Source organism: Agelaius tricolor, unplaced genomic scaffold, assembly GCF_023055355.1.
Source record: "Agelaius tricolor isolate 1412-34295 unplaced genomic scaffold, bAgeTri1.0.p SCAF_41, whole genome shotgun sequence".
In the NCBI taxonomy this organism is placed as follows: domain Eukaryota; kingdom Metazoa; phylum Chordata; class Aves; order Passeriformes; family Icteridae; genus Agelaius; species Agelaius tricolor.
This window is the reverse complement of record NW_027269301.1, coordinates 1,818,452-1,845,744: the sequence shown is the minus strand read 5'-3', so window position 1 is coordinate 1,845,744 and position 27,293 is coordinate 1,818,452. Positions and strand designations below refer to the sequence as shown.

The window sequence follows — 27,293 nt, the reverse complement described above, 5'->3', positions numbered from 1 at the left end:
AATGGGGAAAAATGGGGAAAAGTGGGGGAAAATGGGGAGAAATGGGGGGAAAATAGGGAAAAATGGGGAAAAATGGGGGAAATGGGGGAAATGGGGAGAAATGGGGAAAATGGGGAGAAATGGGGAAAATGGGGAGAAATGGGGGAGAAATGGGGGAGAAATGGGGGAAAAGGGGAAAAATGGGGAGAAATGGGGAAAAATGGGGAAAAATGGGGAAAAATGGGGAAAAATGGGGAGAAACGGGGGAAAACGGGGAAAAATGGGGGAAAATGGGGGGAAAATGGGGGAAAATGGGGAGAAATGGGGAAAATGGGGAAAAATGGGGGAAATGGGGGAAATGGGGAGAAATGGGGAAAATGGGGAGAAATGGGGGAAATGGGGGAAAATGGGGAAAAATGGGGAAAAACGGGGGAGAAATGGGGAAAAACGGGGAAAAACGGGGAGAAATGGGGAAAAACGGGGAAAATGGGGAAAAATGGGGAGAAATGGGGAAAAACGGGGAAAAACGGGGAGAAATGGGGGAGAAATGGGGAAAAAATGGGGAGAAATGGGGAAAAACAGGGAAAACAGGGAAAAATGGGGAGAAATGGGGGAAAAGGGGGGGAAATGGGGAAAATGGGGGAAAATGGGGGAAAACAGGGAAAATCAGGGGGAAAATGGGAAGAAATGGGGAGAAATGGGGAAAAATGGGGAAAAACGGGGGAGAAATGGGGAAAAACAGGAGAAAATGGGGGAAAACGGGGAAAATGGGGAAAAATGGGGGAAAAATGGGGAAAAATGGGGAAAAATGGGAAAGGGGAAAATGGGGAAAAACGGGGAGAAACGGGGAAAAGTGGGGGAAAAATGGGGAGAAATGGGGGAAAAATGGGGAAAAACCAGGGGAAAAACGGGGAAAACCAGGGAAAAACCAGGGAAAAATGGGGAAAAATGGGGGAAACAGGGAAAAATGGGGGAAAGGGGATTCAGGGACACTGCAGGGACTCCTCAGCACTGGCACATGTGGGACCCACCAGGACTTGTCCTTCCCTTTTCCCCTTTTCCTTCCCTTTTCCTTCCCCTTTTCCTTCCCTTCCCCATTCCTTCCTTTCCTTCCTTTTCCTTCCCTTCCCTTCCCTTCCCTTCCCTTCCCTTCCCTTCCCTTTTCCCCCTTTTTTCCCTTCCCTTTTTCCCTTTTTCCATTGGATTTTCACAATTCCCTGCACAGGAATTCCTCTCATTTCCACCTTTCCCCTTGTACAGGAATTTTTCAGGAATCCACAGAAATCTTGCAAAAATTTTGCAGGATTTTACAAAAAAAAATTGCAGGAATTTTGCAGATATTTTACAGGAATTCTGCAGGAATTTCCAGGAATTTTACAAGAATTCGGCTTCAGGAATTTTGCAGGAATTTTCAGGAATTCCCAGGAAATTTTGCAGGAATTAACAGAAAATGTACAGGAATTCCATAGGAATTCCAGGAGAAACCCCAGGATGAGGCTTTCCTTGGAATCAGTTCCATTCCCAATTCCCAGGGATTCCTGCCCTGGAAAAATTCCATAATTTCAGGAGGTTTTATCCATAATTTCCACAAATTTTCCATAATTTCAGGAGTTTTTATCCATAATTTCCACAAAATTCCCAAAGTTTTTATCCATTATTTCCATTATTTCTGAAGTTTTTATCCATAATTTCCACAAATTTTTCCATAATTTCAGGAGGTTTTATCCATAATTTCCACAAATTTTCCATAATTTCAGGAGTTTTTATCCATAATTTCCACAAATTTTTCCATAATTTCAGGAGTTTTTATCCATAATTTCCACAAAATTCCCAAAGTTTTAATCCATAATTTCCATAATTTCAGGAGGTTTTATCCATAATTTCCACAAATTTTTCCATAATTTTGGGAATTTTTATCCATAATTTCCACAAATTTTCCATAATTTCAGGAGTTTTTATCCATAATTTCCACAAATTTTTCCATAATTTCAAGAGTTTTTATCCATAATTTCCACAAAATTCCCAAAGTTTTTATCCATTATTTCCATTATTTCGGGAGTTTTTATCCAGAATTTCCAAATTTTCCTAAAAATCCCATAATTTGGGGAGTTTTCATCCACAATTTCCATAATTTCAGGAGGTTTTATTCATCATTTCCACAAAATTTCAATAAATTTGGGAGTTTTTACCCATATTTTCCATCATTTCCATAATTTGGGAATTTTTACCCATAATTTCCATTATTTCCATAATTTGGGAGTTTTTATCCATGATTTCCACAACATTTCCATAATTTCAGGAGTTTTCATCTATAATTTCCATAAATTTGGGGGGTTTTATCCAGAATTTTCACAAAATTTCCATAATTTGGGAGTTTTTACCCATAATTTCCATTATTTCCACAAATTTGGGAGTTTTCATCCATAATTTCCATAAATTTGGGAGTTTTTACCCATAATTTCCATTATTTCCATAATTTCAGGAGTTTTCATTCATAATTTCCATAAATTTTGGAGTTTTTACCCATAATTTCCACAAAATTTCTGTAGTTTGGGAGTTTTTACCCATAATTTCCATTATTTCCATAAATTTTGGAGTCTTTACCCATAATTTCAATAAATTTGGGGGGTTTTATCCATAATTTCCACAAAATTCCTGTAATTTGGGATTTTTTACCCATAATTTCCATTATTTCCACAAATTTGGGAGTTTTTACCCATAATTTCCACAAAATTCCAAATTTCAGGAGTTTTTATCCATAATTTCCACAAAATTTCTGTAATTTGGGAGTTTTTACCAATAATTTCCATAAATGTGGGAGGTTTTCTCCATAATTTCCATTGTTTCCATAATTTCAGGAATTTTCATCCATAATTTCCATAAATTTGGGAGTTTTTATCCAAAATTTCCACAACATTTCCAGAATTTGGGATTTTTTACCCATAATTTCAATTATTTCCATAAATTTGGGAGTTTTTATCCATAATTTCCATAAATGTGGGAGGTTTTACCCATAATTTCCACAAAATTCCAAATTTCAGGAGTTTTTATCCATAATTTCCACAAAATTTCTGTAATTTGGGAGTTTTTACCCATAATTTCCATAAATGTGGGAGTTTTTATCCATAATTTCCATTATTTCCATAAATTTGGGAGTTTTCATCCATAATTTCCATAGATTTGGGAGTTTTTACCCACAATTTCCACAAAATTTCTGTAATTTGGGACTTTTTACCCATAATTTCCATTATTTCCATAAATTTGGGAGTTTTTATCCATAATTTCCATTATTTCCATAATTTCAGGAATTTTCATCCATAATTTCCATAAATTTGGGAGTTTTTACCCAAAATTTCCATTATTTCCATAAATTTGGGAGTTTTTACCCATAATTTCCACAAAATTTCCAGAATTTGGGAGTTTTTACCCATAATTTCAATTATTTCTGTAAATGTGGGAGTTTTCATCCATAATTTCCATAAATTTGGGGGGTTTTATCCATCATTTCCACAAAATTCCTGTAATTTGGGATTTTTTCCCCATAATTTCCATTATTTCCATAAATTTGGGGGGTTTTATCCAGAATTTTCACAAAATTTCCATGATTTGAGAGTTTTTATCCATAATTTCCATAAATGTGGGAGGTTTTACCCATAATTTCCACAAAATTCCAAATTTCAGGAGTTTATATCCATAATTTCCACAAAATTTCCATAATTTGGGAGTTTTTATCCATAATTTCCATTATTTCCATAATTTCAGGAGTTTTCATCCATAATTTCAATAAATTTGGGAGTTTTTATCCATAATTTCCATAAATTTGAGAGTTTTTATCCATAATTTCCATTATTTCCATAATTTCAGGAGTTTTCATCCATACTTTCCATAAATTTGGGAGTTTTTACCCAAAATTTCCATTATTTCCATAAATTTGGGAGTATTTATCCATAATTTCCACAAAATTTCCAGAATTTGGGAGTTTTTACCCATAATTTCCATTATTTCTGTAAATTTGGGAGTTTTTACCCATAATTTCCATTATTTCCACAAATTTGGGAGTTTTCATCCATAATTTCCATTATTTCAGGAGTTTTCATCCATAATTTCCACAAACTTGGGAGTTTTTATCCAAAATTTCCACAACATTTCCAGAATTTGGGGAGTTTTCATCCACCATCCCAAATTTCCACTTCCAGGAGCTCCCAAAATCCCAAATTTCCCAAATTTCCCCTTCCTGCTTCTTCTCCCTCTCCCAAATTTCCTTCCAACAAAACCCATGGAAATAAATAAAACAAAACCCATTTTTAACCATTCCAAGATTTCCCAAAAATTCTCATTTTCCCAGACAGAAAATTCCATCCCATTTGAAGGAAAAACACTTCAGGAACAAGAATTAAAGGGAAAAATGGGAAAAAATTTCCTTCCATGAGGGGAAAAAATTTGGATTTATGATCCCTCTCTGCTCCAAGGAGAAAAAAACCTGGAAAATCCCCAAAAATTCATCCCAAACACAGAAAATTCCCAGAATTTTGGAGTTTTTGGGACAAAAACCAGGGAAAAATCCATAAAAAAAATCAGATTTGCAGGTGGAAATCCATAGGGAAAAAAGGGGTTGGGAATTGTTCACATTGGGATAAAATCCATGAAAAATTTTAATTTGGGATTCAACATTGCAGGGAAAATGCAGGGAAAATTGTGGAGGTTTCTTCAAACCAGGTAAAATCCAGGAAAAATTGGATTTGGGATTCATCAAAGCAGGGAAAATTCCTTAAAAAATTGGATTTGGGCTCCATAATTCCATAAAATCCATTAAAAAAATCTTTTTGGGTTCACCAAAGCAGGAAAAATCCATTAAATTTTGATTTGGGCTTGATCAAAGCAGGAAAAATTCCTAAAAATTGGATTTGAGCTTCACAATTCCAGGAAAAATCCAGTAAAATTATTTTAGGGCTGCACAAAACCAGGAAAAATTCCTAAAAATTGGATTTGTGGTTCATAATTCCAGGAAAAATCCATGAAAAATTTTGGGGTTTCTTCACACCAGGGAAAATCCATAAAAAATTGGATTTGGGATTCATCAAAGCAGGAAAAATCCATAAATTTGGATTTGAGCTTCGTCATTCCAGGTAAAATCCATGAAAATTTTGGGGCTTCTTCACACCAGGAAAAATTCCTTAAATTTGGATTTGGGCTTCAGAATTCCAGGAAAAATCCATGAAAATTTTTGAGACTTTTTCACACCAGGTAAAATCCATAAAAAATTGGATTTGGGCTTCATCAAACCAGGGAAAATTCCTTAAATTTGGATTTGGGCTGCACAAAACCAGGAAAATCCCTAAAAATTGGATTTGGGCTTCATCATTCCAAGTAAAATCCATGAAGAATTTTGGGGGCTTCTTCACATCAGGTAAAATTCCTTAAAATTGGATTTGGGCTTCACCAAAGCAGGAAAAAATTCCTTAAATTTGGATTTGGGATTCACCAAAGCAGGGAAAATTCCTTAAAATTGGATTTGGCCTTTGTCATTCCAGGTAAAATCCATAAGAAATTTTTGGGACTTCTTCACACCAGGAAAAATTCCTTAAATTTGGATTTGGGCTGCACAAAACCAGGAAAATCCCTAAAAATTGAATTTGGGCTTCAGAATTCCAGGTAAAATCCAGAAAAAATTGATTTGGGCTTCATCAAAGCAGGAAAAAATTCCTTAAATTTGGATTTGGGATTCATCATTCCAGGTAAAATCCATGAAAAATTTTGAGACTTTTTCACACCAGGGAAAATCCATAAAAAATTGGATTTGGGCTTCGTCAAAACCAGGAAAATTCCTTAAAATTGGATTTGGGCTTTGTCATTCCAGGTAAAATCCATGAAAATTTTTTGGGCTTCAGCAGGTCAGGAAAAATCCATTAAATTTTGATTTGGGCTTGATCAAAGCAGGAAAAATCCCTAAAATTTGGATTTGAGCTTCATCATTCCAGGTAAAATCCATGAAAAATTTTGGGGCTTTTTCACACCAGGTAAAATCCATAAAAAATTGGATTTGGGATTCATCAAAGCAGGAAAAATTCCTTTAATTTGATTTGAGCTTTGTCATTCCAGGTAAAATCCATAACAAATTTTTGGGGTTTCTTCACACCAGGAAAAATTCCTTAAATTTTGATTTGGGCTTCAGCAAAGGAGGAAAAAATCCTTAAAATTGGATTTGGGATTCATCAAACCAGGAAAAATTCCTTAAATTTTGATTTGAGCTTCATAATTCCAGGTAAAATCCATGAAAATTATTTTAGGGCTTCATCAAACCAGGAAAATTTCCTTAAAATTGGATTTGGGATTCATCATTCCAGGAAAAATCCATGAAAAATTTTGGGGCTTCTTCACACCAGGAAAAATTCCTTAAAATTGGATTTGAGCTGCAGAATTCCAAGAAAAATCCATAAAAATTGGATTTGGGCTCCATAATTCCATAAAATCCATTAAAAAAATCTTTTTGGGTTCACCAAAGCAGGAAAAATTCCTTAAATTTGGACTTGAGCTGCACAAAACCAGGAAAATTTCCTAAAAATTGGATTTGGGCTTCAGAATTCCAGGAAAAATCCATGAAAATTTTTGGGGCTTTTTCACACCAGGTAAAATCCATAAAAAACCTTTTTAGGCTTCAGCAAAGCAGGAAAAATCCATAAAAAATTGGATTTGGGCTTCACCAAACCAGGAAAAATCCCTAAAAATTGGATTTGTGGTTCATAATTCCAGGTAAAATCCATGAAAAAATTTGGGGGCTTCTTCACATCATTTAAAATCCATTAAAAAATTTAAAATCCATTAAAAAATTTAAAATCCATTAAAAAAAATCTTTTTGGGCTCCAGGAGATCAGGGAAAAATCCATAAAAAATGAATCCAGGCTTTATCCCAGTGAATAAAATCCCTAAAAAATCTTTTTGGGTTCCAGCAAAATTCCAGAATTTCCTCAGAGAATTTTTGGGAATTCCAATTTCTCAAGGAGCAGCAATGGGATTTTCCCAATTTCCCAAATTTTGCTGCAAGTGGGGATTTTTCCCTAAAAAAAAATCCCAATATTCCCAAAGAAAATTCCATAAATCCCCTGTGGAGCCAGGCTGGGAATGTTCTGCTGGAAAAGGGAAATTCCAGAGGGAAAATTCCAGAGCCTGAAGGGGCTCCAGGAGAGATGGAGAAGGTTTGGGATGGAGAATTCCATGGAATTCCAGGGATTTGGGATTGAGGAATTGAGAAGGTTTGGGATGGAGAATTCCATGAAATTCCTGGGAAAAGGGGAAATTAAATGGGATTTTGGGCAGGAATTCCTGCCTGGGAATTCCCAAAATTCCAGCCTGGATAACAAAAGGATTTTTTCCCAAAATCCCACTCCAAACCCAATTCCACAGAGGAATTCCTGGAATTGCTCCCAAATCCCTTCTCCAGCCTGGAAGGAAAAATTCCAGGGGAAAATTCCAGAGCCTGAAGGGGCTCCAGAAGAGATGGAGAAGGTTTGGGATGGAGAATTCCATGAAATTCCAGGGATTTGGGATTGAGGAATTGAGAAGGTTTGGGATGGAGGAATTCCTTGAAATTCCAGGAGTTTTCCTCTGGAAAAAGGAGAAATTTAATGGGATTTTGGGCAGGAATTCTTATCTGGAATGGAATTCAGGATCCCTGAAATTCCCAAAATTCCAGCCTGGGATAACAAAAGGATTTGTCCCCAAAATCCCACTCCAAACCCAATTCCATACAGGAATTCCTGGTTTTTCTCCAAGTTCCCAAATCCCTTCTCCAGCCTGGAAGGGAAATTCCATGAAATTCCTGGAAAAAGGGAATTTAATGGGATTTTGGGCAGGAATTCCTGATCCCTGAAATTCCCACACATTCCAGCCTTTTTCCCAAGGATTTTTCCCCAAATCCCATTCCCAACCCCTTTTCCCACCTCTCCCAAAGCTCCACACGGGAATTCCTGGATTTGCTCCCAAATCCCAAATCCCAAATCCCAAATCCCAAATCCCTTCTCCAGCCTGGAAGGGGAAATTCCAGGGGAAAATTCCAGAGCCTGAAGGGGCTCCAGAAGAGATGGAGAAGGTTTGGGATGGAGAATTCCATGGAATTCCAGGAATTTGGGATTGAGGAAATGAGAAGGTTTGGGATGGAGGAATTCCATGGAATTCCAGGGATTTTCCTCTGGAAAAAGGGGAAATTAAATGGGATTTTGGGCAGGAATTCCTGCCTGGGATGGAATTCAGGATCCCTGAAATTCCCAAAATTCCAGCCTGGGATAACAAAAGGATTTGTCCCAAAATCCCATTCCCAACCCAATTCCATACAGGAATTCCTGGTTTTTCTCCAAGTTCCCAAATCCCTTCTCCAGCCTGGAAGGAAAAATTCCATGAAATTCCTGGAAAAAGGGAATTTAATGGGATTTTGGGCAGGAATTCCTGATCCCTGAAATTCCCACAGATTCCAGCCTTTTCCCCAAGGATTTTCCCCCAAATCCCATTCCCAACCCCTTTTCCCACCTCTCCCAAAGCTCCACACGGGAATTCCTGGATTTGCTCCCAAATCCCAAATCCCAAATCCCAAATCCCAAATCCCTTCTCCAGCCTGGAAAGGGAAATTCCAGAGCCTGAAGGGGCTCCAGGAGAGATGGAGAAGGTTTGGGATGGAGAATTCCATGGAATTCCAGGAATTTGGGATTGAGGAATTGAGAAAGTTTGGGATGGAGGAATTCCATGGAATTCCTGGAAAAAGGGGAAATTAAATGGGATTTTGGGCAGGAATTCCTGCCTGGAAGTTCCCAAACATTCCAGCCTGGGATAAACTGGGATAACAAAAGGATTTTTCCCCCAAATCCCATTCCCAACCCCTTTTCCCACCTCTCCCAAAGCTCCACACAGGAAATCCTGGAATTGCTCCCAAATCCCAAATCCCAAATCCCAAATCCCAAATCCCAAATCCCAAATCCCAAATCCCAAATCCCAAATCCCTTCTCCAGCCTGGACTCCTCCCAAATTTCTGCTGTTGAACTTTGACCCCTCTGAGCTCAGCATTCCCAACCCCTCCAGCTCCCACTTTTCCAACTCCCCCCTCCCTCAATCCCAGATTTACCCTGGAAAACTCAGATTTGGGGCAGAATTCTGAGGAAAATCTGGAATTTTCCCAGAAAAATCCTGGTTAATAATGCAGCAATTCCTCTTTATTTTTAATTTTATTTTTTTTTTTGGGATCAGAATTCCCAGAATTCCCAACCCTGCTGAGTTCATGAACTGCTCAGGGATTGATTCGTTCCCAAAGTTCCAGGGATAATGAACAAACCCTGGGAATTCTGCTTGATCCCAAAAAAATCCTGCAGGGAAAACCCCCCCAGCTCTGCCTATGGGGTTTGGGGTCCATTTTAGGGGATTTGGGGTCAATTTTAGAGGGTTTAGGGTCATTTTTAGGGTGTTTGGGGTTGATTTTAAGATGTTTGGGGTCAATCTCAGGGGATTTGGGGTCAATTTTAGGGGTTTTGGTGTCAACTTTAGGGTGTTTGGGGTCAATCTCAGTGGATTTGGGGGTCAATTTTAGGGTGTTGGTGTCCATTTTAGAGGTTTTGGGGACATTTTCAGGGGTTTAGGGTAAATCTTGGGGTTTGGGGTCATTTTCAGAGTGTTGGGGTCAATTTTAGGGGGTTTGGGGTCATTTTTAGGGTGTTTGGGGTAATCTCAGGGGGTTTGGGGTCATTTTCAGGGGTTTGGGGCCATTTCCAGGGGGTTTGGGACAAATTTCAGGGTGTTGGGGTCAATTTTAGAGGGTTTGGGGTCATTTTCAGGGGGTTTGGGGTTGATTTTAGGATGTTTGGGGTCAATCTCAGTGGATTTGGGGTCAATCTCAGGGTGTTTGGGGTCACTTTTAGGGGTTTGGGGTCAATCTCAGGGGATTTGGGGTCATTTTCAGGGTGTTGGGGTGAATTTTAGGGTATTTGGGAGCAATCTCAGGGGATTTGGGGCAAATTTTAGGGTTTGGGATCAATTTTAGGGTGTTTGGGGTCACCTTTAGGGTGTTGGGGTCAATTTTAGGGTGTTTGGGGTCATTTTTAGGGTGTTGGGACCCATTTCAGGTGGTTTGGGACCAATCTCAGGGGATCTGGGGTCAATTTTGGGGTGTTTGGGGTCACTTTTAGAGGGTTTGGGACCAATTTCAGGGGGTTTGGGGTCGATATTAACATGTTTGGGGTAAATCTCAGGGGTTTGGGGTCCATTTTAGGGAGTTTGGGGTCATTTTTAGAGGGTTTAGGGTCATTTTCAGGGGGTTTGGGGTTGATTTTAAGATGTTTGGGGTCAATCTCAGGGGATTTGGGGTCAATTTTGGGGTGTTTGGGATCATTTTTAGAGGGTTTGGGGTCAATCTCAGGGGCTTTGGGGTCAATTTTAGGGTTTGGGATCAATTTTAGGGTGTTTGGGGTCACCTTTAGGGTGTTGGGGTCAATTTTAGGGTGTTTGGGGTCATTTTCAGGGTGTTGGGACCCATTTCAGGTGGTTTGGGACCAATCTCAGGGGATCTGGGGTCAATTTTGGGGTGTTTGGGGTCACTTTTAGAGGGTTTGGGACCAATTTCAGGGGGTTTGGGGACATTTTCAGGGAATTTGGGGTCGATATTAACATGTTTGGGGTCAATCTCAGGGGATTTGGGGTCAATTTTAGGGTGTTGGGGTCAATTTTAGAGGGTTTGGGACCAATTTCAGGGGGTTTGGGGTCATTTTCAGTGTGTTTGGGTCAATTTTAGGGGGTTTAGGGTCAATCTCAGGGGATTTGGGGTCAATTTTAAGGGTGTTGGGACCAATTTCAGGGGGTTTGGGACCAATTTCAGGGTGTTTGGGGTAAATCTCGGGGTTTGGGGTCATTTTCAGAGTGTTTGGGTCAATTTTAGGGTGTTGGGGTCAATTTTAGGGTGTTTGGGGTCACTTTAAGAGGGTTCGGGGTCATTTTCAAGGGGTTTGGGGACATTTTCAGGGGGTTTGGGGTTGATTTTAAGATGTTTGGGGTCAATCTCGGGATTTGGTGTCAACTTTAGGGTGTTTGTGGTCAATCTCAGGGGATTTGGGGTCATTTTCAGGGGGTTGGGGTCAATTTTAGGGTGTTTGGGGTCAATTTTAGGGTGTTGGGGTCCATTTTAGGGGTTTTGGGGTCATTTTTAGAGGGTTTCAGGTTGATTTTAGGATGTTTGGGGTCAATCTCAGGAGATTTGGGGTCATTTTCAGGGGGTTTGGGGTGAATTTTAGGGTGTTTGGGGTCAATCTCAGGGGTTTTGGGGTCATTTTCAGGGGGTTTGGGGTGAATTTTAGGGTATTTGGGAGCAATCTCAGGGGATTTGGGGTCACCTTTAGGGTGTTGGGGTCAATTTTAGGGTGTTTGGGGTCATTTTTAGGGTGTTGGGACCCATTTCAGGTGGTTTGGGACCAATCTCAGGGGATCTGGGGTCAATTTTGGGGTGTTTGGGGTCACTTTTAGAGGGTTTGGGACCAATTTCAGGGGGTTTGGGGACATTTTCAGGGAATTTGGGGTCGATATTAACATGTTTGGGGTCAATCTCAGGGGATTTGGGGTCAATTTTAGGGTGTTTGGGGTTAATTTTAGGGTGTTGGGGTCATTTTTAGAGGGTTTAGGGTCATTTTTAGGGTGTTTGGGGTTGATTTTAAGATGTTTGGGGTCAATCTCAGGGTGTTTGGGGTCAATTTTAGGGGTTTTGGGGTCATTTTTAGAGGGTTTGGGACCAATTTCAGGGGATTTGGCGTCATTTTTAGGGTGTTTGGGGTCAATCTCAGGGGATTTGGGGTCAATTTTGGGGAGTTTGGGGTCAATTTTAGAGAGTTGGGGTCAATTTTAGGGTGTTTGGGACCAATTTCAGGGGGTTTGGGGTCATTTTTAGGGTGTTTGGGGTAAATCTTGGGGTTTGGGGTCATTTTCAGAGTGTTGGGGTCAATCTCAGGGGATGTGGGGTCAATTTTAGGGTGTTCAGGGTCACTTTTAGGGTGTTTGGGACCAATTTCAGGGGGTTTGGGGTCATTTCCAGGGGGTTTGGGACCAATTTCAGGGTGTTGGGGTCAATTTTAGGGTGTTGGGGTCATTTTTAGAGGGTTTGGGGTCATTTTCAGGGGGTTTGGGGTTGATTTTAAGATGTTTGGGGTCAATCTCAGGGGATTTGGGGTCAATTTTAGGGGGTTTGGGGTTAATTTTAGGGTGTTGGGGTCATTTTTAGCGGGTTGGGGTCAATTTTAGGGTGTTTGGGACCAATCTCAGGGGGTTTAGGGACATTTTCAGGGGGTTTGGGGTTGATTTTAAGATGTTTGGAGTCAATCTCGGGTTTTGGTGTCAACTTTAGGGTGTTTGGGGTAAATCTCAGAGGGTTTGGGGTCATTTTCAGGGGGTTTGGGACCCATTTCAGGGGGTTGGGGTCAATTTTAGGGTGCTTGGGGTCAATCTCAGTGGATTTGGGGGTCAATTTTAGGGTGTTGGGGTCCATTTTAGGGTGTCTGGAGTCAATCTCAGGGGGTTGGGATCAATTTTAGGGTGTTTGGGACCAATCTCAAGGGATTTGGGGTCAATTTTAGAGGGTCTGAGGTCACTCTCAGAGGGTTTAGGGTCCCTTTTAGAGGTTTAGGGTCACTCTCAGAGGTTTTGGGATCAATTTCAGAGGTTTAGGGTCACTCTTAGAGGGTTTAGGGTCACTCCCAGAGACTTTCAAAGGGTTTTGGGTTCCTTCATTGGGGCTTTGAGCCCTCTCAGAGGGTTTTGTTCCCTTCCTGATGGATTTAGGTTTCTTTCAGAGACCTTTGGGCCCTTTCCCGGGGGTTTAGGGCCCTTTCCTGGGGATTCTGGGCCCTTTCCCGGGGGTTTAGGGCCCTTTCCCGGGGATTTAGGGCCCTTTCCCGGGGATTTAGGGCCCTTTCCTGGGGATTTAGGGCCCTTTCCCGGGGGTTCTGGGCCCTTTCCTGGGGATTTAGGGCCCTTTCCTGGGGGTTTAGGGCCCTTTCCCGGGGATTTAGGGCCCTTTCCTGGGGGTTCTGGGCCCTTTCCCGGGGATTTAGGGCCCTTTCCTGGGGGTTTAGGGCCCTTTCTCAGGGATTTAGGGCCCTTTCCCGGGGATTTAGGGCCCTTTCCCGGGGATTCTGGGCCCTTTCCTGGGGATTCTGGGCCCTTTCCTGGGGATTCTGGGCCCTTTCCTGGGGGTTCTGGGCCCTTTCCCGGTGGTTTAGGGCCCTTTCCTGGGGATTTAGGGCCCTTTCCCGGGGATTTAGGGCCCTTTCCTGGGGATTTAGGGCCCTTTCCTGGGGATTTAGGGCCCTTTCCCGGGGATTTAGGGCCCTTTCCTGGGGATTTAGGGCCCTTTCCCGGGGATTTAGGGCCCTTTCCTGGGGATTTAGGGCCCTTTCTCAGGGGTTTTGGGCCCTTTCCTGGGGATTTAGGGCCCTTTCCTGGGGGTTTAGGGCCCTTTCTCAGGGGTTTAGGGCCCTTTCCCGGGGATTTAGGGCCCTTTCCTGGGGATTTAGGGCCCTTTCCTGGGGATTTAGGGCCCTTTCCCGGGGTTTCTGTCCCTCCACTCCAACCTGGAACCTTTTCACCCCTGATTTCCCTCCTGGCTCCTGCCCCACCAACGTCTCCACTCTGGGATTTCCCTGAGACACTGATGGGACACGTCCCCAACCACAGGGGAGGAATGACCCCAAATCCCACTGGGAAATGACCCCAAATCCGGCTGGGAAAGGAATAGAACCGGGCAAGGAAAGGAACCCAAACAGGGCTGGGAAAGGAACTGAACTGGGCTGGGAAATGATCCCAAACAGAGCTGGGAAAGGAACCCAAACAGGGCAGAGAAATGATCCCGAATCCGGTTGGAAAAGGAGCAGAACCCGGCAGGGAAATGACCCCAAACCCGGCTAGGAAAGAAAAAGAACCGGGCAAGGAAAGGAACCCAAACAGGGCTGGGAAAGGATCCCAAACCCGGCTGGGAAATGACCCCAAACAGGGCTGGGAAAGGATCCCAAACCCGGCTGGGAAATGACCCCAAACAGGGCTGGGAAAGGCCCCCAAACCCGGCCGGGAAATGACCCCAAACTGGACTCGGAAAGGAACAGAACCCGGCTGGGAAATGATTCCAAACCTGGCTGGGAAAGGAACAGAATCAGGCTGGGGAAGGATCCCAAACCCGGCCGGGAAATGACCCCAAACGAGGCTGGCAAAGGAACCCAAACCCGACTGGAAACGGACCCGACCCGGGCCGGGCAAAGAACCCAAACCCGGCTGGAAACGGACCCGACCCGGGCCGGGCAAAGAACCCAAACCCGGCTGGGAACGAACGGCACCGGGCCGGGAGTGCCGGAGATCCCCGCGAGGCGCGAGTGCCCAGCCCGGAGCGGGGCCGGACCCGCAGAGCCGCCGGTGACAGCGGCACGGCCGGGGGTGACAGCGGGGCCCGGCCGGAGCTCCCGAGGGGAGCAGCGGGATCCGAGCGGGCTCGTCCCGGGGATCTCCGCACCGGGAGCGCCGGGCGGCGGCGGGGAGCGAGCGGAGGGATGGGGGGACCCTGCGGGGGGACACCGGCAGGGACGCGGGGACACGGCGGGCACGCGATGGGGCCGGGAGGAGCCGCCGGCGGCCGGGGGGACCCTGGGAGAGACCGCGGGGCCCCGCGGGTGGACACGGGGGGAGCGCGGCCTGCGCGCCTGGGCCGCGCCGGGCCTGGCCGGGCCTGGCCGTGCGGGGCTCGGCCGCGCGGGCCGGGGGGGCGGCGCGGGGGGGCCGGGAGGGCGGCGGGCGGGCCCGGGCGAGCCCCGCGCTGCGGCCGGAGCTCACCTGCACATGATCCGCCATCTTGCCCCATTCATGCTCCGCTCGCGCCTCCGCCCCCGCCTGCGCCGGGCCCGGCGCCACCGCGTCCCCCCGCGCCGCCGCCCGCACCGCGCATGCGCCGCGCCGCGACCCCGCCCCTCCCGCGCCTGCGCGCGACGGGGGGACACGCCCACTCCGCGCCCTCCCCGCCTATCCCGCGCCTGCGCGCGCCCATAGGACGCGCCCACAACACGGAAACCACGCCCGTCCCGGTGAGACCACGCCCCCGTGTTCGTGCGGGGCCTGCGCGCGGGGCCGGGACACGCCCACAGCGGCCTGGCCACGCCCCCTTGTGCGCGCGCGGCGCGCTGCGTCTGACGTCATGACGGCGGCGCGGGGCGGGGGAGGAGGGAGGGGCGTGAGGCGGGTTTGTTGACACGGCCTTAAAGGAGCCGCGCACCCCGGGACAGAGCGGGGACAGCGGGGACAGCACGGGGACAGAGCGGGGACAGCACGGGGACAGCACGGGGACAGAGCCGGGACAGCGCGGGGACAGCGCGGGGACAGCGCGGGGACAGCACGGGGATAGCGCGGGGACAGGACGGGGATAGCGCAGGGACAGATCCGGGACAGATCCGGGACACCACGAGGACAGCACGGGGACAGCGCGGGGACAGATCCGGGACAGAGCCGGGACACCACGGGGACAGCACAGGGACAGCGCGGGGACAGCGCGGGGACAGCACTGTGAGCACTGGCACCAGCACGCCCAGTGCCATCGGTGCCTCCAGTGTCATTACTGTGTGCACTGACACCGATCTGAGCAGTGCCACCAGTGCCACCAGTGCTCCCAGTCCCCCCAGTGTCCTGCCCAGTGTCCGGTGTCCTCCACCTCTGCTCCCAGGGCCTGTCAACACCACAGGGGCGTGTCCCCAGTGGCACACCCACAGTGCCACACCCATGTGTCCACTTGTGGGCAGTGCCACACCCGTGTGTCCCCAGTGGCACACCCACAGTGGCACACCCTACAGTGCCACACCCATGTGTCCACTCTGGGCAGTGCCACACCCATGTGTCCCCAGTGCCACAACCACAGTGCCCTGCCCACCTGTCTGGCTGTGGGTTAGGCTTAGGGTTAGGGTTAGGGTTAGGTTAGACTCCCCCGTGTCCCCAGTGTCACACTCATGTGTGTGCTGTGCCACACCCCCGTGTCCCCAGTGTCACACTCATGTGTGTGCTGTGCCACTCCCCCGTGTCCCCAGTGTCACACTCATGTGTGTGCTGTGCCACTCCCCCGTGTCCCCAGTGTCACACTCATGTGTGTGCTGTGCCACTCCCCCGTGTCCCCAGTGTCACACTCATGTGTGTGCTGTGCCACTCCCCCGTGTCCCCAGCACCACCCCCGTGTCCCCGTGGGGACCCACAGGAAGTCGCTGAGCGCAGGAAGCAGCAGAGCCCGGGCTGAGCGCTGCACGGGCGGAGCCCGCCCTGGTGACACCGTGGGGACACGGCCCCCAGGACCCCCAGGACCCCCGGGACACTGAGGACACTCGGGAACACTTGGGACACTCCTGGCACTTTGGACATTCTGGACAAACCAGACACTTGGGGACACTTGTGACCCTTGGGACGCTGCGGGCACTGTGGGCACTGCGGATACTCGAGACAGGCTGGACACTCCGGACACTTGGGACACGCTGGACACTTGGGGACACTTGGGACACTCCAGACACTTCGGGACCCTCAGCACACTCTGGACACTCCAGATACTCAGGGACACTCAGGACACACCGGACACTTGAGGACACTCAGGACACTCGGGACACGCCGGACACTCGAGGACAGGCTGGACACTCGGGACACTCAGGGACACTCAGGGACACTCGGGACAGGCCGGACACACGGACACTGGCCATGGAGGAGGCGGTGGTGAAGCAGGGCTGGCTGTACCTGCAGCTGCAGCAAACCTTCGGCAAGGTCAGCGGGGTCGGGGGCCTGGAGGCGGGGATCCCACGGGAATGGGGTGAATGCCATGGGAATGGGGTGAATTCTACAGGAATGGGGTGAATCCCATGGGAGTGGGGTGAATCCTACAGGAATGGGGTGAATCCCCTGGGAATGGGGTGAATCCCCTGGGAATGGGGTGAATCCTCTGGGAATGGGGTGACCCCACCTGTTGATGCTCAGCTGTCCCTCAGCCACCGTAGGGGGACAGGAGGTGCTGGGGACACTTTGTGCAGACCCCCTAAAAGAGGCTCTGCAGAGCTACGGGGTGACAGATGTGACCACCAAAGCCTCATTTAGGGACAGTGACGGCTGCAGGCCCCAAAACCTCATTTAGGGACAGTGATGGCTGCAGGTCCCAAAGCCACATTTGGGGACAGTGACGGGTGCAGGTCCCAAAGCCATGTTTGGGGACAGTGACGGCTGCAGGCCCCAAAGCCGGGTTTGGGGACAGTGACAGTTGCAGGCCCCAAAGTTTCATTTGGGGACAGTTCCAGTGGGGAGGTGATGGCTGCAGGCCCCAAAGCCACATTTAGGGACAGTGACAGCTGCAGGCCCCAAAGCCACATTGGGGACAGTGACGGCTGCAGGTCCCAAAGCTGCATTTGGGGACAGTGACGGCTGCAGGCCTCAAAGCCGGGTTTGGGGACAGTGACGGGTGCAGGCCCCAAAGCTGCATTTGGAGACAGTGGGGAGGTGATGGCTGCAGGCCCCAAAGCTGAGTTTGGGGACAGTCATGGCTGCAGGCCCCAAAACCTCATTTAGGGACAGTGACGGCTGCAGGCCCCAAAGCTGCATTTGGGGACAGTGATGGCTGCAGGCCTCAAAGCCGGGTTTGGGGACAGTGATGGCTGCAGGCCCCAAAGCTGAGTTTGAGGACAGTGACAGTTGCAGGCCCCAAAGTTGTGTTTGGGGACAGTTCCAGTGGGGAGGTGATGGCTGCAGGCCCCAAAGCCACATTTAGGGACAGTGACAGCTGCAGGCCTCAAAGCCGGGTTTGGGGACAGTGACGGGTGCAGGCCCCAAAGCTGCATTTGGAGACAGTGGGGAGGTGATGGCTGCAGGCCCCAAAGCTGAGTTTGAGGACAGTGACAGTTGCAGGCCCCAAAGTTGTGTTTGGGGACAGTGGGGAGGTGATGGCTGCAGGCCCCAAAGCCACATCGGGGGACAGTGACGGCTGCAGGCCCCAAAGCCACATCTGGGGACAGTGATGGCTGCAGGCCCCAAAGCCGCGTTTGGGGACAGTGACAGTTGCAGGCCCCAAAGTTGTGTTTGGGGACAGTTCCAGTGGGGAGGTGATGGCTGCAGGCCCCAAAGCCGGGTTTGGGGGACAGTGACGGCTGCAGGCCCCAAAGCTGCATTTGGAGACAGTGGGGAGGTGATGGCTGCAGGCCCCAAAGCTGAGTTTGAGGACAGTGACAGTTGCAGGCCCCAAAGTTGTGTTTGGGGACAGTTCCAGTGGGGAGGTGATGGCTGCAGGCCCCAAAGCCGCGCGGCTTCCGCTGCCGATAAAGGCTGGGGTTGGGCAATGGCTGCGAGGGGGAAGGAGCTGAGGGAAGGAGCTGAGGGAAGGAGCTGAGGGGCCTCTCCTGCCCCTCTCCCTTCTCTCCCTCCCCACAGAGCCCAATCCCAGGGGATTCACCCCACAGGAAGGGTGGGGATCCCAAAAGCCCATCCCAGGAAAAGGGAGCTGTGGGACCCAGAGCTGCCGGGGAGGTTTTGGGGCTGCTTCCTCTGCCCCCACTTCCCCTCTGCCCTGGGGCCACCCGCGCTCCCTGAGCCCGGAACTGCTGCTGCTCCTTTTGGGGCAGAGCCCAAGAGATGAAAATTTGGGGTTTTTTAGGGAAAATGGGAGGAAAAAGGAGCTGGAAGTTGTTCACAGCTTGTGGGGTGGGTGAGACTGGGGTGCTAGAAAGGCTTTGCTGAGTGTCAAGGGTTTATCCAGGGATTTAAATCCCAATTTATGTCACCCCCATCTTCAGTCAGACCCTGCAGGGTTTTGCACCCTTGTCCTGCCTTAGGTGATGCTAAGCATGGTCCCAAGGAGATAAAAACTCCTGGGAAGGTAAAACCTTTCTGGGAAGGTAAAACCCTTCTGGAAAGGTAAGAATTCCTGGGGAGGTAAAAATTACCGGAAAAGTAAAAATCCTGGGAAGGTAAAAACTCCTGAAAAGGTAAAAACTCCTGGGAAAGTAAAAACCCCTGGAAAAGTGAAAATTCCTGGGAAGGTAAAAGTTCCTGGAAAGGTGAAAACTCCCAGGAAGGTAAAAAGCCCTGGAAAAGTAAAACCCTTCCGGAAAGGTAAAAACTCCTGGAAAGATAAAATACCTTGGAAGGATAAAACTCTTGTGAAGGTAAAAATTCCTAGAGAGGTAAAAACCCCTGGGAAAGTAAAAAATTCCTGGAGAGATAAAAAATCCTGGAAAGGCAAAAACTCCTGGGAAGGTAAAAACTCCTGGAGAGGTGAAAATGGTGGGAAAAGTAAAAACTTTGGGGAAAGTAAAAACCCCAGGGAAGGTTGAACCCCATGGAAAGTAGAACCCCATGGAAGCTAGAATCCCATGGAAGGTCAAACCCTTTTGGGAAGGTAAAAACCCCATGGAAAGTAGAACCCCATGGAAGGTTAAACCCTTTTGGGAAGGTAAAAAACCCCATGGAAAGTAGAACCCCATGGAAGGTCAAACCCTCTGGGGAAGGTAAAAACCTCTGGGAAGGTTCAACCCTTTTGGGAAAGTAAATACCCCAGGGAAGATTGCAGCCTTTTGAGAAGGTAGAACCCCAAAGAAGGTCAAACCCGAGGGAAGGTTGAACCCTTTTGGGAAGATAAAAATCCCAGGGAAGGTCAAACATTTTTGGAAAGTTAGAACCCCATGGAAGGTCAAACCCTTTTGGGAAAGTCAAACCCTTCTGGGAAGGTAGAACCCCATGGAAGGTCGAACCCTTTTGGGAAGGTAAAAACCTCTGGGAAGGTTGAACCCTTTTGGGAAGGCAGAACCCCAGAAAACGTAGAACCCCATGGGAGGTAGAACCCTTTTGGGAAGGTAAAAACCCCATGGAATGTAGAACCCCAGCGAAAGTCCAGCCCTTTTGGGAAGGCAGAACTCCATGGAAGGTAGAATCCCATGAAAGGTCAAACCCCAGGGAAGGTCGAACCCTTTTGGGAAGGCAGAACCCCAGAAAAGGTAGAACCCCATGGGAGGTAGAACCCCAGGGAAGGTCAAACCCCAGGGAAGGTAGAACCCCATGGAAGGTCAAACCCTTTTGGGAAGGTAGAACCCCAGAAAAGGTAGAACCTCATGGAAGGTAGAACCCCATGGAAGGTCAAACCCTTTAGGGAAGGTAGAACCCCAGAAAAGGTAGAACCCCATGGAAGGCAGAACCCTTTGGGAAGGCAGAACCCTTTGGGAAGGCAGACACCCCGGCTGTCCCCCAGCAGAAGTGGAAGAAGTTCTGGGCCGTGCTGTACCGGGAGAGCTCGCGCTCCACGGCGCGCCTGGAGCTGCAGGAGGGCCCCGAGCGGCCGCGCAGGGCCGAGGGCGGCCGGCGCCTGGTCCGGCTCAGCGACTGCGTGCACGTGGCCGAGGCGGGCGGCGACGCCTCCTGCCCCAAGGACACCGTCCCCTTCCTGCTGGAGACCACGGAGCGCCGGTTCCTGCTGGCTGCCGACGGCGCCGAGGCGGCCGAATGGATCCAGCGGCTCTGCGAGCTGGCGTTCCCGGTACGTGTGTGAGAGCGGCTGGGGAACGGGGCATCCACCGGGGTGGGTGGGATCTGATGGGGTGGGTGGGATCTGCCAGGGTGGAGGGGATCCACCAGGATGGATGGGATCTGATAGAACGGATGGGATCCACTGGGGTGGGTGGGTTCCACTGAGTTTGGTGGGACACACTGGGGTGGGTGGGATCTGCTGGGATGGGTGGGATCTGCTGGGATGGGTGGGATCTGCTGGGGTGGGTGGGATCCACTGGAATGGGTGGGATCTGCTGGGGTGGGTGGGATCCACCAGGATGGATGGGATCTGATAGAACGGATGGGATCCACTGGGGTGGGTGGGTTCCACTGAGTTTGGTGGGATACACTGGGGTGGGTGGGATCTGCTGGGGTGGGTGGGATCCAATGGGTGGGTGGGATACACTGGGTTGGGGGAATCCACCGGGCGGGGTTGGGATCCATTGGCGTGGAAGGGATCCACCAGGATGGATGGGATCCACCAGGGTGGGTGGGATATGCTGGGGTGAGCGGGATCCACCAGGATGGATGGGATCCACGGGGGTGGGTGGAATCTGCCAGTATGGATGGGATCCACCAGGGTGGATGGGATGCACCAGGATGGATGGGATCCACTGGGATGGGTGGGATGCACTGGGATGGGTGGGATGCACTGGGATGGATGGGATGCACTGGGATGGATGGGATCTGATACAATGGATAGGATCCACCAGGGTGGGTGGGATCCATCAGGGTGGGTGGGATCTGCCAGGATGGCTAGGATCCACTGGGATAGAGGGGATCTGCTGGGATGGGTGGGATGCACAGGGATGGATGGGATGCACTGGATTGGATGGGATGCACAGGGATGGATGGGATCCCTCACCTGCCGCTCTTGCCCCGGGGCAGAGGAGCCGTGAGGAGCCTGGAGCAGCCAAGGAGAGCACGGAGGGCGAGTTCTCCATGGAGGAAAATTCCCTGTACAGCTCGCGGGGCAAAGGTGGGAGCGGGGCTGGGGCTGTGTGGGGTGGGGTGGGGAAATCTCCTCCCCCAAAAGCCTCTTCCTGTTTGTGGGGCTGGCTGGGCTGCGCTATCAGCAGTGGTCAGCCTGGCCAGCCCTTATCAGCCGGACACTGCTGGCCTGGCTGGAGGGGTCATCCATGGCCCTTCTCCAGGGTGGGACACATGTCCAGTGTCCACCCTGGCCATCCCAGCTGGCCTGGACCCATCTGTCCATGTTTGGGGGTCACTCACAGCCCCTCTCTGGGGTGGGACACGTGTCCAGTGTCCACCCTGTCCATCCCCAGCTGGCCTGGACCTATCTGTCCCAGTTCGGGGTGGGACACGTGTCCAGCACCAGCTGTGTCCAGGGCTCTGGCCTTTGGGTCACTCCCAGCCCCTCTGTGGTGCAGGACCTGTGTCCAACACTGTGTCCAACCCCAGCCAGCCTGGAGCCATCTGCCCTGGCTTGGGGGTCACTCACAGCCCCTCTGCAGGGTGGGACATGTGTCCAATGCTGTGTCCATCCCCAGCCGGCCTGGAGCAGGCTGTCCTGGCTTGGGGGTCACTCTGCTGGGTGGGACACGTGTCCAGCACCAGCTGTGTCCAGGGTTCTGGCTTGAGGGTCACTCCCAGCCCCTCTGTGGTGTGGGACCTGTGTCCAACGCCGTGTCCATCCCCAGCCGGCCTGGACCCATCTGTTCATGTTTGGGGGTCACCCACAGCCCTTCTCCAGGGTGGGACATGTGTCCATCGTCCAGTCTGTCCATCCCAGCTGGCCTGGAGCCATCTGCCCTGGCTTGGGGGTCACTCTGCTGGGTGGGACATGTGTCCAGCACCAGCTGTGTCCAGGGCTCTGGCCTGGGGGTCACTCCCAGCCCCTCTGTGGTGTGAGACCCGTGTCCAACACTGTGTCCATCCCCAGCCGGCCTGGAGCAGGCTGTCCTGGCTTGGGGGTCACTCTGCTGGGTGGGACCCGTGTCCAGCACCAGCTGTGTCCAGGGCTCCGGTCTTTGGGTCCCTCTGTGGTGTGGGACCCGTGTCCAACGCCGTGTCCATCCCCAGCCGGCCTGGAGCAGGCGTTTGAGGTGACAGTGAGGGTGACGCCATCGTCGCAGCGCTGCCGGCTCCGGGGCCGCTGCATCCTGCGGGCGGGCGAGGAGGCGCTGGAGCTGTGGCACCCTCAGAGCCAGGAGCTGCTCTCCAGCTGGCCCTACCGCTTCCTGCGCCGCTTCGGCCGCGACAAGGTCAGTGTGTGGCACCAGGGCAGGGCTGGGCATGGCCTGGGCACTGTGGGGACTGACCCTGCCTGTTTTGTGGAGATAATCTACTGGGATAAGTGCCAATATTATGGGATGGAACGTGCCTGGGCTCGTCTGACCCTTGCTGCTTGACCAAGGGCGGCAGCTGTGGTGGTTTCACCTCAGTGACACCTTTGGGGGTTTCACCTCAGAGACACCTTTGGTGGTTTCATCTCAGAGACACCTTTGGCTGGCACTTGGGACAAGTCCAGGCAAGCAGGAGCTCAGGTTTACCTCTGGTGGAAAGGCTTTAGGCGAAGTGAAGGAAAAGGAGATGGGTCCTGCTGGAGGGTTTTGATCCAGAGCTTTATTCGTAGCACACAGAGCCCTGAATGCTGCACCAGCTCCCACAGAACAGTTGAACCCCGTGGTTGCTGGGTCTTTTAAGCCCGGGGAGAGGGGGAAGAAAGGGGTAGGGGTCTCACCAACCAGGTGGGAGGGGGGGACTCTCAGGGGACAAATGACACCTGGATGGCCCAATGTCCCCCAGGGCTGAGGGGCACCTTTTGAACTGTGCCAATCACACGCTGCCCTTGCTGGCACACCGAGAGTGACGGACAGCACTCAGCAGGAGGCAAGGGGAGGGGAAGGGAGAGGGCATTGGCACACCTGGGAGAGCTGAACCAGGCTATTACATCCCACTGCAACAATAATCAAAACTCCACCACTTTGTGACAGTTGTAAAGCCAGTATGTTTATTACACGCATGTGGGAAGTGTTCCCCTAAAATGACATGCGTGCCTCTGGGAACTTCAGGCCCCTTTTTATCCCCCTCTCAAATACATATGCACACAATTTCACAATAGGTTCATACATATTCATTTTTATGAATTTTGTGCTAGTTCTTCTTTATCAGAAAGAATTCCTGGGTCAGGTTGACCTGCTCTCACAGCAGTCTCTGTCTCTCTCTATCAATTTTGTCTCCTCCCCCTTATCTCTGTCCTTCCCTGAAGCAGTTTCTCTGAGCATAGGTTCTGCAGTCAGGCTAAATAGCCATGTTTTCCAACCACAGGCTCAACTCAAAAATGAACATTTCACCTAAACCAAAACGGATTTATACCCTGGGAAATTTCCACTTTGCCTCGTGCCCTCCACAGGTCACCTTCTCCTTCGAGGCCGGCCGGCGCTGCGCGTCCGGAGAGGGCAACTTCGAGTTCGACACCAGGCAGGGCAACGAGATCTTCCAGGCCATCGAGGCGGCCATCGAGGTCCAGAAGGGCCGGGGCGGTCCCGTGGATGAAGCCCCGCGGCTGCTGGAGCACGCCAGGACGCCCAGCTGGGCACAGGGCCACGAGGAGCCCAAGTGTCCCCCCGGGGAGGCCAAGGTGCCCAAAGGGGAGGGGAAAGGGGCCAAGGGCAGGTTGGCGGCGCCCCCCGGGGCTGGGGAGGGCTCGGGGCCGTCGCAGCTGCCGCGGGGCGGGGATTGTCCCTACGCGGAGCCGCGCGATTCGCTGCGCCCGCCCGCCAAGGGCCGGAGGCCGGACGGGGCCGGGGTGGAGTCCGAGTACGCCGTCCCCTTCGACACCATCGCCAAGGCCTTCCTGGCGCGCCAGTTCGGCGGCCTGGGCTGTGCCCAGGAGGGGCTCCCCGAGCCCCCCAGCGTCCCCAGGGATGCAGGGGGGGCTCAGCAGCCCCCCGGCCGCCCCACGGCCCCCAAACCCGAGCACATCTATGACGAGCCCGAGGGGCTCTCGGGGCTCTCGCTGTACGACGAGCCCAAGGAGGTGAAGGGGGAGGCCTGGAGGCTGCAGGCGGCCCCCGAGGAGCCCCCCGGGCTCGGCTGTCCCTACAACGCCCAGCGCGACGACTACGCCGTCCCCAAGAGGCCCTTCCTGCTGCAGGGCAAGGAGTGGCTCGGGGACAGTGACTATGACAACGTGGCCCTCAGGCTGGCCAAGAAGAGGAACCTGCAGTGAGCGGCGGTGGGGGAGAGGAGGAAGGGACGCCCCAAATCCCCCAGCCGGACTCTACCCCACCCCTGGCAGAGCTGAGACCCCCCCCCAGCTTTGAGCACCCCGGGCTGGGGAGGGGGCACAGCCTGGGGTGGCAGGGGACACATGGGAGGTGGCAGGGGACACCAGGGGTGTCAGGGGACACCAGGGGGGGTGCCAGGGGACAGCTGGGGGGTGTCAGGGGACACCAGAGAGGTGCCAGGGGACAGCTGGGGGGTGTCAGGGGACACCAGGGGTGCCAGGGGACACCAGGGGTGGCAGGGGACAGCCTGGGGTGGCAGGGGACACCAGGGGTGGCAGGGGACAGCTGGAAGCGCCGGCTGTGCCCACTGGAGGGCAGTGCGAGCCCACCGGAGCAGCCGTGCTCGGGCAGGCGGAGCCCCGCGGCCGCAGCTGCAGGGCCCCAAAGGCGGCTCTGCCCCACTCATCCCCCCGGGATGCACTTCCAGGGGCGGCCGGAGCGGGAATGGCCTGGGGTGCTCAGCTGGGTGCACTTCCCCAAGGATGGACATCCCAAACCCTCCAGGGATGGACATTCCGAAACCCCAGGGGTGGATATCCCAAATCCCTCAGGATGGACATCCCGAATCCTACAGGGATGGACATCCCGAGTCCCCTGGGATGGACATCCCAAATCTCCAGGGATGGACATCCCGAATCCCCCGGGGATGCAGATCCCACCCCATGGGATGGGCAGTGCTCATTCCCAGGGATGCAGATCCCACTCCTGAGCCCTCCCGTGCCCCCACACAGCTCCCAGTGCTCCCAGTATGTTCCAGTGCCACGGCAGGGCCGGGTCCTTCCCCTCCCAGAGGTTCCTCTCCCCCTTGCTCAGCAAACCCACAAATTCCATCTGTTTCAGCCTCACTTTTGGTTGTAATTCTCTTTATAAACGCCATTTCCAGCCCCTCTGAATTCCAGATGGAAAACTGGGCTTTATTTACATGGACATTTTCACAGCTGGCTCCAGTCCTCCCAGTGCAAACCAGTGCACAGCCATGGGGTCATTTTCCTTTCTCTCTTTCCTTTCCCTTTTTCCTTTCCCTTTTTCCTTTCCCTTTTTCCTTTCCCTTTTTCCTTTCCTTCTTTCCTCTCCCTCTTTCCTTTCCTTTCCTTTCCTTTCCTTTCCTTTCCTTTCCTTTCCTTTCCTTTCCTTTCCTTTCCTTTCCTTTCCTTTCCTTTCCTTTCCTTTCCTTTCCTTTCCTTTCCTTTCCTTTCCTTTCCTTTCCTTTCCTTTCCTTTCCTTTCCTTTCCTTTCCTTTCCTTCCCTTCCCTTCCCTTCCCTTCCCTTCCCTTCCCTTCCCTTCCCTTCCCTTCCCTTCCCTTCCCTTCCCTTCCCTTCCCTTCCCTTCCCTTCCCTTCCCTTCCCTTTCCCTTTCCCTTTCCCTTTCCCTTTCCCTTTCCCTTTCCCTTTCCCTTTCCCTTTCCCTTTCCCTTTCCCTTTCCCTTTCCCTTTCCCTTTCCCTTTCCCTTTCCCTTTCCCTCTCCCTCTCCCTCTCCCTTTCCCTCTCCCTCCTCATCTTCCTCCTCCTCCTCCTCTTCCCAGCCTTTCCTGGGGCACATCCTGCCCCTCAAGCAGCCCCACCCCAATTCCCATGGGATTTCCCTGGATCCCTCAGTGCCCAGGACCCCCCTGGGACCCCCCCAGCCCCATCCCCACCCCGGAGCCCCCTCAGGATCCCGGTTCCTCAGGTTTTCCAAGGAAAGCACGGCCATTCCATGAATTATTTATAACCTCTCCCAATCAAAGGCGAGGCTCAGGTACTGCAGTTCATTTCCTGGATCCTGAGAATCCAATTAATGAGCCAAATTAAGGGGTTTTGATAAGAGATGCTGATTAAAGCTCCGGCTCCATCGCTGCACCCCGGCTGGGGCTGGGGGCAATGGGGTGCACAGGTGGGATCCTGCTCCAGGTGGGATCCTGCTCCAGGTGGGATCCTGCTCCAGGTGGGATCACACAGGGATAAACACCTACAAGTGGTCCAAAACAAAGGGAAACGTCTCCAGCAGGATTTTCCATGTGGGATTCAGGAAAATCATGGAGTGAGGCAGAGCTGGAAGGGTTTAGGATGCACTGATGGGTGGGAGATGCTTCCCATCCTTTCCCAGCCCCATTCCTATGGAAAAATGGGATCATCCCTGTCTGTGCCCAGCTGGTTCTCATCTGCAGAGCTGGGGAGATCCAGAAAATCCCAAGCTGGAAAAATGGGATCATCCCTGTCCATGCCTGGGTTCCAGAGCCAGGGAAATCCAGAAAATCCCAAGCTGGAAAAATGGGATCATCCCTGTCCATGCTGGCTGATTCCCATCTGCAGAGCTGGGGAAATCCAGGAGAATTCCCAGGCTGGAAAAATGGGACCATCCCCATCCATGCCTGGCTGGTTCCCATTCCCAGAGCTGGGGAAATCCAGGAAAATTCCCAGGCTGGAAAAATGGGATCATCCCTGTCCATGACTGGGCTCCAGAGCTGGGGAAATCCAGAATTCCTGAGCTGGAAAAATGGGATCATCCCCATCCATGCCTGGCTGGTTCCCATCTCCAG

General features: G+C 51.2%; 2 protein-coding genes across 3 annotated transcripts in view; one reads left to right on the top strand and one right to left on the bottom strand.

The window, feature by feature from the left end:
• XPO7 (exportin 7) overlaps positions 1–14,952 on the bottom strand; it is a 78,889-nt gene extending 63,937 nt beyond the window's left edge. For both annotated transcript variants that reach the window (XM_071454844.1, XM_071454846.1), the window contains exon 1: positions 14,812–14,952. In XM_071454844.1, the coding sequence (XP_071310945.1) occupies positions 14,812–14,829 (18 nt within the window). In that variant the 5' untranslated portion in view covers positions 14,830–14,952. The remainder of the gene's footprint in view (positions 1–14,811) is intronic.
• Positions 14,953–15,913: 961 nt separating this feature from the next.
• On the top strand, positions 15,914–24,876 carry DOK2 (docking protein 2). Its single transcript, XM_071454829.1, has 5 exons — positions 15,914–16,764; positions 20,228–20,509; positions 21,409–21,499; positions 22,564–22,745; positions 23,897–24,876. The coding sequence occupies exons 1-5, from the start codon at positions 16,702–16,704 to the stop codon at positions 24,713–24,715; spliced, it is 1,437 nt and encodes a 478-aa protein (XP_071310930.1). The 5' UTR covers positions 15,914–16,701; the 3' UTR covers positions 24,716–24,876.
• The last annotated feature ends 2,417 nt before the right edge of the window (positions 24,877–27,293 follow it).